Here is a 12,459-nt window from a genome sequence, read left to right on the forward strand (position 1 = left end):
CGCACTTTTATTTCCGCCACTGTAGCCGCCACAAAAGTCAAAGTGCCTCGTAACAGGATTATGAAATGTTCCGGAGTAGCGTTCCACGGATGTTTACAACTATCGCGAATACTCGTTACCTTTTATTGCCGGCGGGTTTCAGCGATTCTGGCATCGGCTTCGTTAACGAGCGACGTTTATGCTTTCATTCGGCCGTAATTCTACCCCCTCGTGTTTCTCCCTACGATTCGTTGTACATATGCCTACACGTCATAACGTCGACTACATATTGGTTTTCCATAGGTCATTCATGCCGATTCATTCTCACGCTTTCGAGGCGAATCCTATTAATACAAGTGTGTCTGTCGATTCTTCGACACGAAAGCGTGTTTCTGAGTTTGATGGGTCCTTGGTTACGTGGTTCGACGATAGGGTTTGTTTGGCGAACACCGTCTTTATCTACGCAGGTCAGCCACACTAATCTCTGGTCCGTCTGTTGTCTTCGCCTTTGCTTGCTCCAACAGTTGCTGGTGTTGTTTCTATTGTTAGAGAATCTTTTCAGGTTGTTTCTCGATGCTTATGAATGTTTTAGTTTCTGGACAACATACCGTATGAAGATTCTGTTGTCTGGTCACGTTTCTAGTTTATAGGGTGACTTTTTGTTAGAAGGATTTTTTAATGGCATTTACATACCATTGTCTCGAATTTATTTAACGTACTCTTTCTGAGTTCTGAGTGTGGTTCGAGTTTCGAAAGAAATCGAGTGGGTTATACGAAGAAAAATCTGTGTGCTCATTCCATATTGAGAAATTAAGCTGCAAATATCGTTATTTTCGGTAGCTAGCTCGAGCAACATATCGGTAATGCGAAGAATTCGTACAATTCGATAGAAAGCCTCGTACGCAGAAATGTTAAAAATTTTGTCCGACATGTGTAGCTACATGACTATATCGTTCACTGACTTCTAAAGAACATTCCTTCTGTTTGAAAAATTTCTCTCATATTCTTCTTCGATTAGTACAAGTTCTACAGAATATAATTCCCTTTGGTGCTTGTGTTATCAGAGAAATTATTATTGTTTAATATTCATCGCATTGTGACAAATTTTTAAAAATTGCTTCACAATAAATCATACTTGTATAACTACATATTTTCGAAAGAAAAATTTTTAATCGCTCATCTGGTGTCGTAAGGTTTTGCATGGATGAATTTCTTATATAGAAACTTAATTATTTCCTAATTTATAACTATATATAATATGCTGTTACTTTCTATTTAACTGTTACGAAATTATCATTTCCTCTTCTTACACGACTTTTCCTCAAAACAGCGATTTTTGGGTCCCTTAAATCCTCATCTGTTCCAGTCCAAACTAAACAACTCAAACATCATCGTACTACTAAAATCTATCCTTTCTTCGAGCTACTTCAAAAAATCTCTCTGATTCATGTAACATTAAAATTTCCGATCGTTAATAACTAAATAAAAATTAACGTTACTAAAAACATTTGCGTATCCAGTGATTGCAGAAACGAGAAATTTGATATCAGATCACTTTCATTAATCTGCTCTATCTAGTATTAATACAATCATTACATAAGAATCACGAGAGAAAAGTTCTAGCCAAATACAACTATCTCGATTATCTCTATCTCATTTCCCAAAGGAAGGGAAGTATTTCCTGGTAAACAGCGTAAATTCCCTGTTACTAGTGACGATTCCAAGGATTTTGTATATACCGTGTAAATTTGGGCATGTCAATGATAGATTGCCGCTGGAACGACTTTGGTGGGGCGGCCAGTTATTCACAAAAGATGTTTATTATCAGTAAACCGAACACTTTGGTAGGCCGTGGCTCGTCCCTCTCCTCCTCGTCCTTCGCTAGACTTCGACTTTCATATCAGTTGGCTCATAGCTGTGGCTGGTGACGTTCCACCCGTGGTTCGCGTTTCTCGTCACAAAATTCTTCACGTTCAAGTGCGGTTATCGTCGCGATCGTATCAGGTATATAGTACGTGCTGTTCCACGTTGCGTAGCGCGAGATTCGATACCTGTACGATATTTAGTCACCGGTATTTTTTTTCGCTTTCTCCGTTTTCAATTTTCCGCTGTTGTTTTCTTCAATCGATATAAATCGAGTGTTTGTTCGTTGGCAATTTGGTAGAAGTGATCATCGACGCATTAACAATCGGCCAACGTATTCTTATTTTTCTCGTAGTTACATAGTTCAAGTAGATTAATTTATCAGTGACTCCGAGGAAAGGGGATTTTCCTATATTTATTTTAACCAATAATAATTAATTGTCGCTAATACGAGGCGTGATATCGTAGAACAAACTTCAAATTTTTGTTCGTTGCTTAATTATTTATACGGATCATCATAATCTTCTCGTTTAAAATCTCGATGAAGTGACGACAGAATATTCTGGAATATATATACACTCGTTTCTATCGTTTTAGTTACGTTTGGTACATCGTTTTGTTTTTCAATTTTGGAGCAGATGCATGCAATAATCATCTTGAGATTTCTGACTGTACGAGTGTATGCGTAGGAAGCTCTAATTATTGTCAACGTATGGATGCATATCGCTGTTCGAAGTTAAAATGTTAATGCACATTTGAGACGTTGTTTTTGGTGTTTAACACGTTCACTGTGTATGTCTCGGGTGAGAGACGGCAGGCAATCGACTCGAGCGCGGAACACGCGTTAAAAGTCACGAGATTTTGAAGCCTTCATATTGTAATGATTTATATACCTAAAGAATAAATATATAGAAAGTTTCATTTTAGAAATAGAAATAGTTGTTACACAAAAATTATTTGCTATATAGTATTATTCTTTATATTCTACGTGATCAATAACGTAATAATCTTCATCGTGATTTCATTTATTTCATTGTTATAAAATAATATAAAAAAGCGTACAATTTTACGAACCCAAGTAAAGAAAGAACACGTCATAAAGACAAAAATCTGAAGTTTTAATTTTGACGTTTTACACGCGACGGTTATTGTTGACGGAATAAATTAATAAGAATATTATTATTTGATACAAACGCGTTTAAGAAAAATATTAATTTTACAAAGACGACATTGAATCATACCTGCTGTGATTGTTGGAATTTCGTGCGTCGGTACTACGGCGAGTATGCATATTTTAGAAATACTTGAAAGAAAAGTTGGTCTTAAGAAAGTGTTACATTGTGTAACGCACGAATGCATGACAGATGTTCGGTTACTCACACAGCCTACAAATAACCGTTATTGTGAACTTCATTATTCTCTTGATCTTCCTAAAATTACCCCGTTTTTTTTACAAAATGCAAACCGATTGAAATCAGCGTCGCTTCTTAAATATCTCGAATTATATTTTAATAGGGCACTTTATAAGTTTTAATTATTCCTGACCAGCTTCTTTACGCTTGATAGATTTTGATAACTTCATTTTCACTGTATATTTTAATAAATATTGCATAAATCGATTTATCATATATGCGAGCACACTGGTCAATAACGTGCGAAGATACTCTAGAAAGCAAAGGAAACAGGAAACGTCTTTAAATTAATTCCTAGAGTTGCATTTAATTTTTCAAGAACGTGAATAGCATTCCATTACATTAAAAAGGTCAAGATTTTACGAAGATCATTTTCCAAACTCCATCGACAAACCTCACGATTTTCCTCGAAAAAAAAAGAAAAGAAGGAAAAGAAAAATGGAGAAAAACGCGAATAACCTCGCGCAATTCAAGGTGGATCAGCTCGCGGCCTGATTATCTGTGTCGAAGAGCTGATAACCGTAGCGCCACTTATAACCGAAGATCGATCACTTCCTTTCACAGTTCGATCGAATGTTCCAAGTGTACACTGTCCTTGGATTCGTTCCATTTACAATACCAACACACGTTTTCAAACTTCATCAAAACAGATCTATCCGATCTGTATAACCGTGACACACGAGTAGAAGCTTGATTGCAGGCGGAAGATGGACGAAGAATCGAAGAGGTCGTTCGTCACCAGGAACTCGGGGAATCGAGGAGTGTCGCGTTTAATAAGATCCCGGGAGTCTGCCGACACGGCGTAGGAATGTGACAAAAGCGGTAATCGGGCGAAGCGACGAAGTACAAGCAAGCTGGAACAAGCGACAAGAGAAAAGAAGAAGTAAGATCGAGAAAAAGAGAAAATAAGAATAAAACATCGAAAATTGTAAAGAAGAGCGAAACTTGACGAAGAAGTGAAGGTCACAGCCCACCCTACGTCTCGAGATGTACACGCTGCCGCCTCGGGGGTAGAGAAGACACGGTCATTGAGAATCTTGGCGCAACGCGCGGTACTTTCTTGGAGCGTAAAGTCCCCCTCCGAGAAGGCGAGAGAGGGAACCTTTTGGAGGAGAGAAGGAGAGGCGAGTAACAAGGTAGAACGTTGTTGCGACGACAACGACGACAACGAAAAGGACGAAAAGGAAGGATCAATCGAACGCGAAGAGGGGCAAAAGAGGAGATCGGTACGTAAAAGGAAGAGGGACAGGCTGCGTGGCAAAGAAGCCGAAGAAACGGAAAGATTCGAAGGAAGAAGGAGCAACGTTGGCGAATAAAGAGAGAGAGGAAGAGAGGCGAACAAGTAAGAGAGAAGATAGGCTACGATCAAACCGAATCGAACGAGGAGAAAGTTGAAAAGACTCTCTTACTCTCTCCTCCTTCTTACCCTCTCTTTTTATGTATTCCTATCTTTGTTTAATCAATTCGATCTCTGTCCAGCGTGGTGCACCTGTCTTCGTTTACCTCGCGCACGCCCCGCCCCGACCAATCGAGACTCTTGGGGCCTAGTGACGTCGCTAACGCGCACTACAAGGCCCTGTCGTGGTGGGGCCAGTATCATCTCCCCACTACCTGGAAGATCGGAGGCCGTGAGAGCCCCACGGGGGCCAGCAGCTAGCTGCAACCAGCGCCAGCGGCCCGGCCGGCCGTTGGCCACCTTGGTGGGGGCAGGAAGAGGGGCACCCTGCTGCCCAAGAACAGACCGAAGGAACAACGCAAGGGTACCTACTGAAACCCATCCCGCATTTCCCACCACTGACTCGTCCGGAAAACGTGCGCCACAGAGCTTCCGGACTACTCGGATATCGAGTTCAGTCAAGTGAGTCAGATCGATCGGGTATACTGGCAAAGAGTTCGACATCTCGGACCGCTATCGTATCGAAGGAAAGTTTCATCTCTGTTTGTCGTCGGTTTTGCGCGTTCCATTCAATTGCGCGTGGTTTGATCTTGGAGAGCGTGGTTCGATCCTGGAGAGCGTGGTTCGATCTTGGAGAACGTAGTTTGAGAAATTTTCTTTCTCACGAGGGTGTGTGGTGTTACGGTTAGCCGGTTAAGCAGCATAGCAATGGTTCCTGTTGATTTCTGATGTACGATGAAAACACTTAACAGTAAAGCAAGCTTGGAGTATATCGTCGCATTATCGCTGACGCGTAATAGTTAACGCGCACCACCCATAGGTGGACATCAAGCCTTCGTTGACTAGCGATAGCATACACGCACCAATGTCACAACCACCGATAGAAGGGATAGAAAGAGAAAGGGAAGTCGAACAGTGAGAGAGGATCTCCCCCTGGAGGCCCTCGTGCAGTGGCTCTCGTTTATAGTTTCTTATCGCGGCGATCGATTACCATCGACGTGTAATAATCCTTCGTAATCCTAGTGGATTATTTTGGCTCTCGCGTGTGGTGATTAGACGCAGCTACGACGGTCACAACGGTGATAAGAGTGCGTGCAGGGGAGGTGTGTGATGCCCTGGTTATGGTTAAGCGTGAGTGAGGTCAGTGGCAAGAGGAGGAGAAGAAGGACCGGCAGCTCGTCAAACGCGTCGTCCTCGTCGTCGTTGTCTAGGTCGTCGTCGTCGTTCTGTCAGCCGTGGAGGAGGAGGATAGCCGGCGGCGGTGGTGGTGGCGAGGACTCGGTGGTACCGTCGACGTGCTCGACAAACACGAGCGCAGCAGGGTCCGCGAGGTGCACGAGGTACCAGTGACCGAACAGGGTCGTCCTCGAGGCAGAGCCACGTGATTATGGTGCACCATCATCATCGTCGTCGCGGCCTTCAGGCGAGCAATCATTGCACGATTAGGAGGCGAGGAACGACACCCTCGCTGCTCCAGGTGTTCCTGCTGATACTGTGCCTTTGGCTACCGCTGCTGGACAACGGTGGCCTCGTCCTGGCTTGTGGACCGGGCAGGGGCGGTGGACGACGTCCTGGTCTAAGGAAACTCACGCCTCTGGTGTTCAAGCAGCATGTGCCGAACGTTAGCGAGAACACGCTGCCGGCCAGCGGGATCAGCGAGGGTCGCGTGTCCAGGCACGATTCCAGGTTCCGGGATCTCGTGCCCAACTACAACGCAGACATCATCTTCAAGGATGAAGAAGGCACCGGAGCCGATCGGCTGATGACACAGGTGAACAAACGCTCTCAAACATTGATTAATCTTCGTTTGAGGAATGCTGGCTCATTTTTATCGCGAACGTCTGATGTTTATTTTACAACGCTAAGGCAAAGAGCCGAATGAAAAGACTTCTTATGCAATAATAGAATCTAGTTGAAAAGTAAAAGATTATCGTAGAACTCCGTTTATAGAACCTACCGAGGGACGATTTTACGTAACTGGAGTTCATTGATTTCGCATAATACCAGTGACTTTTTTTTCGTATAATGGCAGTTGACGTTCAAGTAGACGGAGACAACGAGCAAAAGTTCATCCAATTGGGCATTAAAATTTGATTTCTATAAATGGAGTATGAATAAATGGACTTGTATAATTCGATAAAATAGCCATACGTAAATGTAGCTCGCAATGCAAAGACGTGGAATATTTGTACGAGCCAAAATTGACCCAGCCATCGCCATCCGAAGGTTAATTGCTTGCTTGTCATGAGTGCTTCATATATCTCGGTATATAACATGGCTTTTAATCCCTGTTTGGGAGAGGATGGTGCTACGCATTTCAATGCGAAGCGCAGGAGACGCGATGGATGAACGTGTTCTCACGCGGCCTCGTGGTTGATCGGTACTGTCTACGGTAAACGAACTTTGGGAGCTCCCTTTGGTTTAAGAATGTATTTGGGAAATGGTAGCAATGTAAATATGGTCGAGTATAATTTTATCTGTGACAAATATTGGTATTGGCGAGGGAGATCGTTTTCAGGGGAGCTAAAGTACTCGAACGTTCTGTTTCTAATATTTTTTCGCCAACCGTGAACATGGCTGCTCCTGTTTCAATCTTAAAAACACTTCATTTGCGAGAAAATTAATTCGTCTTTGCCGAAGATACGTACATGACAGGTTAAATTAGTATAATACGAGCAAAGAAAAAAATCGAAGAATTTTCTTTTCTTCCAAATACATTCGATTCCTCTCAGTTTTAACACGTACAACATTTATTTCTATTATGAATGAATTGATAAATGCAGTAGAATTTCCAATATAGATATTTTATTAATTATATTCGTCCAAATTAAAGAAGAGATTTTGGAATTGCCTTGAGAGGTACGAGCCCCAGTTCAGATGAAATGTCAAACGTGACTCTGACTATAAAAGGTCAAGAATAATCGATAAACCGAGTTAAAGACTGTATCCGTAGACAATATCTAAACCAACCCCTACGATTCTTCTTATTCTCTCGCGAAAAACAATATCTAAAGACCATCAATATGTACCAACTGAAATACATCAGCGATTAGCTCTTTAGATCAGTAATCTTGAAATAGTGGATCGCTTCTTATTAGAGCTACGTATAAAATTGAACAGGACAGTGACGAGACCTACAGCAATCGAAATACTGTTTATCCTACCGTGGTCTCTTGGTTAACAAGAGAAACGAGGCGTGAACGTTACGACAACTCGATAACCGTGTCCGGAAGATTCGTCATTTCTGGTCGAGGGTGTTTTCGCCGCGGTGATCGCCGATAATATGTGTCGTATGTCAGGCAGCGATAAAGATTGCCCTTGAAGGAGCCCGTCGGTGAATCATGACGCGTCCAAGAGTTTGAAGCGTCGGTATCGTCGTTCCTATCGACCTGTAGATTTGGTTCGGCGAGTGCCGATAGCGAATACTCGCGAGAAAACGACGCGGTATACTCTTTCGATCGCGTTGCTTCACGTAGGAGTAGGGAACTCACCTAGAGGATTATAGAAAGAAGTGCAGTCAGTGACCTTTACGCCTCGAATCCGATAATAGTTGGCTGATTCACGCGCCAATAGAAACGTGGCGTGTTTCGCGTCGAGAAATTTGGTTATTCAGTGAAATGATGTATGGCGGGTTTGGTTATGAATCGTCGAGGCGGTATGATGCCCCGTGGGGACGCAACAGCGGATTTCAAAGGAAATATGAATCGGGAATCGGTGATTGATTGCGTTTGTTTTATGGTCAAAAGGATGGAAAATATGTTTTCTATATTTTCACCGCCAATGCATCGCTTGCGAGGTTGCTATTAATGGATTTCATGGGAAATATCGTGGATCCGCAATCGTCCATTCTATTCGTTCCATTGTTGAAATGATGATAAATGGTGTTTTTTCAATTTTCTCTTGTGAATATATGCCTCACACTCATATACGTTCAAACTCGAATCCTGTCGATATTTGACACGATTAGTTTGATATCAGTATTAATTTTTTAATCCTAGAAATTACGGTGTGTCGTCCTTGAAACGTAAAATTGATTACAAAAATTTTGACGTCGAATTTTCTTCGTCAAATCTTTAGTCACCAAATATTCACTTGTTTCTAGAATTTAATACTGGTTGAAGCTATTATTGACGATAGATCTCTGATAAAAGAGTTTTGATTAGTTAGATCGGATATTGCCAGATTTCGGATATTGACGATGATATAGGTATATGCACCTAGTGCATAAATGGCTTGTTATATAATACATGAAAAAACGAAGGATCCTTGAGTAAAGATATTATCAGGTACATTCAGATATATATCGATTAATTATATCAAGTGATAAATTAATTTAGCGATACAGCCTTATGCTTATGTTCACATTCTAATGAGTATCTTTGTTGTCTTTGGTTTAAGAGACTCATATTTTCATTACATTTAATATTTTTAATTTGACTAAATTTCATTCACCATTAGTCACGAATAGATATACTTTACCCTAAGGAATTATTTTTATGACTGATCATCAACGATTAGTATTACTAAACCGATGTATTTTTTGGCGTAAGATATCAATTGTTTGTTTTATTATTAGGTAGACTATTGTCAATTATTTATTAAATAAGATTCTAGAATTTCACGTTTTTCAGGACTTCAGTTCATAATGTAAATTGTTTAAGCATTACTTTACAACATAGAATATGTATTCGCAATTAACGGATTGTCTTATGAAATAGGAAAAGTTCTATGTTAAACGCAAATATTTGAAGTTTTAAAATATGGCATAAAGGCCGTGAATTGCTATTTAATCGCGGCGTTCTTCGTAAAAAGCGGCTCAAAAAAGGCAAACGTATCAAATCGTTCGTGGCCGAGCAGTAGTTCTTGCAATTTCACCTTAATGGATTTATTCTGCTGGCTTTATCCAATAGAGAAAATGGTTTTATTCCAATAATAGCCCGACGTTCCACCGAGTTATCAACTTGTGAACATAAATCCGTAAATGATGGAATCAAATCTCTCAATATATACAGTTTTACATTTCAATATGAAAGAAATATCGAACCGCAAATTTTTACGCGATTGAATATTTCCACAGAAACAGACGAAGAATTGAAATTTGAGTAAAAATATGTTTCAAAAACGTTTATTAAACATCTTTGAAACTTTTATTTCAAGTAATGATCACGAAACGGAGTAAATTGAATTTCAACAGAGATTTTTAACATCTGTACAGATGTTATGAATGATAAATATTGGTCTATTAATCATTATACTAAAAATTACATAAATTTCAGCAGCTGTTTTGCTACAACACACAACGAAATAGAATAACAAACTTTCACAATCTAGATTTCTATGTCGATTTAACTATTTTTACTTTCTCGGTATCATTATCGGAAAATAGTCTGTTTAAACAGAATTCAGTAATCAAACAACGTACGTAATCTAAATGTACATTCATATCTTTAACTCTAAGAAACTAATTTATTATTTCTAGCTAATCCATTACTAGACAATGCTCGCAAGACTCGTAATTTGCAATCCTTTTTCTCTTTTTCCATGGCACTTTACGAGTGGATCTTGCTAAAATTAGAATGTTAGAACATGCATGGGATATCAAGGATCCTCGATTCCCCGAGGAGATTGATTGCGTTTCTCGTTTAAAGTACAGGCTGACGGCCGCGTTAACCGCAGCAACGCGTGTTATTACTTCAACGCGTGTCACCGTGCTCCACGGCCGTATGACAAATTAGCTACTGCACGTCGTTAAACGTCGGCAGGTGATTCACGCGAAACGCTATCCACCCGATAAGACTGCCTCGATCGTTCTTGAATACATTTCACGTGCACACAGGACCGATACTCGTTGAAACTCGAATTGCGTCCTAGAATTTCACGCGAACCTGCCTTCTGTGTACGTATGTAATTCTATGTGCACGTGTTCTTCTGTCGGGGTTTTGATTAATTGCGAATTTTCCGTGCGTCCTTTTGCTCAGTTCTCTGGTTTGTCCATACAGCGTCTTTCTGGTTTTTACTATTTACTTTTTAGATGATACGAAGGCATAGGGCATAGGGGAAAGACGATAACCAGATTGCGGATTTTTATGAAAGAAGAAATTAAGCGGAGATTCGTCTTACTTATTAAAAGTGATAAGAAATATTCCGCTTTGGATATTTTATATCTTTGCACATTATAACGAATTCTGTGCATTTTCGCGTCCTGAAATTTTGTAGAAATGCACGAGAATTCGTATTATAATAAGTCGCGTTTTTTTCTTTGGTTTTCATTTTAGTGAGTAATTTTAAAAGCCAATACTTTGTTAAGCGTTTAAATATTTCCAAAACTGTCTCTTTATTAAGTTTGGCTATGGGTTTCTGTTAAAAAATATTGAATTTCTTTTTCAAGAGTATATTGATTATCATATTCAATAGAGTTATTAAACTTCCACTTCAATGTCGAAAACGATACCTCCAAAATCTTTCTTGGATCAAAGTAACAAACCGAATAACAGAGCAATTATTGATTCTTCCATTCCCAGCACTTCGCGCTATAATTCAGTAGTGTTTCTCTCCTATTGAAAGACTTCTTCAGTTCCAGAAAGATATAATAGAATTATTGACATGCCTGATCGCTTATTTCCACTGTATTTTAAAGTTAGCCTTAAAAGTTCTTTTATTGGCTACGACGGGAGTAAAGTTAGGATAATAAACATTCAAGGACCAACAACAGAAAGGAAAAAAGACACTGGGAAATTGTTCGATCTTCTTCCACCTGCGTCACGTTTCGTGATCGTTCGTATGTTTATTTCTCAGTCCATGGTGGTTCCATTAGTGCTTTATTCATGCAGTTTTTATCGGTGTTTGCCTTCCACTTGGCGCCCCCGCGAAGCGTGAAACGATTCTCCTAACTCTGGGCCTGTTGTATTCCAATTTGTAAGTCCCACGTTTCGTGGCGCGGCGAACAAAAGAGCGGCTCGGCGCCGGTTTCCGCTCGTAAAGCATCCCCGTCGTTCGAACGTCGTCGACAGGCCGCGTGTTTCGCGTGTTTACCCGCGTTTCTTCGCAAAATTCCCCGGCTGCTCGTTTTATCGGCGCGATGAACGTTGAACAGGCGCCGAATCTATCGCGACTCCCGATTTCAGTCGTACAAATATTGCTTCAAGACCGGATAAAGGTCGACTTTAGAAAATAAACCTCTTTACGCGTAAGTTCGTCGTGCAGTTTTCAAGCTAATCTACGTCGCTTGAATATTCTGGACGATATCTGTAGCTGGGATAAGTAACATCGTAGAATCGAGTATTATCGAGGGTTCGGTACTGCAGTTGTCGTTTTTCAATATTCTTTTCAAGCATGCTTTTTCTCTTTCTCCATTGATAATTTAAAATTGCACGAATTGCTGTGACGGGTTATCAGACGCACAATTGAAATTGAAATTGAGTTTCACAATTTTTGAGGAAGATCGCTGTTTGTTTTAAAGATTTGAATAGCCAGAACGACCGATCAAAATCTTTTAAGGTACGTTTTATCGTATCTAAAACAAGCAAAGCAGTAATGCATTCCTTACCGAAAGACTAGATTTTTAGTAGGCAATAAAACGAATCTCCATTTAGGTTTCGTTTCTTTAACATCATATTGAATATTGATATGGTACTATCGTTAGTTATATTCAAATATAAAATATATTAGTAATACATGATAAATAGCAAGATAATAATATGACAATAATAAGAAAACGGATAACAATATGTACCTATTTTATATATTAGAAAAATCCTAAATCGCACGTCACAATCCTAACCCAAAGCGTTGTTTCAACCAGTCAACTAT

The 12,459-nt window shown here is 40.1% G+C and overlaps 1 protein-coding gene across 1 annotated transcript in view; it reads left to right on the top strand.

Moving 5' to 3' along the window:
• The first annotated feature begins 1,219 nt into the window (after positions 1-1,219).
• Positions 1,220-12,459, top strand: part of LOC100648489 (sonic hedgehog protein A) — an 84,746-nt gene continuing 73,506 nt past the window's right edge. Inside the window, exons 1-2 of the mRNA XM_012317277.3 lie at positions 1,220-1,983; positions 3,819-6,421. Coding sequence (XP_012172667.1) covers positions 6,038-6,421 — 384 coding nt within the window. The 5' untranslated portion in view covers positions 1,220-1,983; positions 3,819-6,037. The remainder of the gene's footprint in view (positions 1,984-3,818; positions 6,422-12,459) is intronic.

This window comes from Bombus terrestris, chromosome 15 (genome assembly GCF_910591885.1).
Source record: "Bombus terrestris chromosome 15, iyBomTerr1.2, whole genome shotgun sequence".
NCBI lineage: Eukaryota > Metazoa > Arthropoda > Insecta > Hymenoptera > Apidae > Bombus > Bombus terrestris.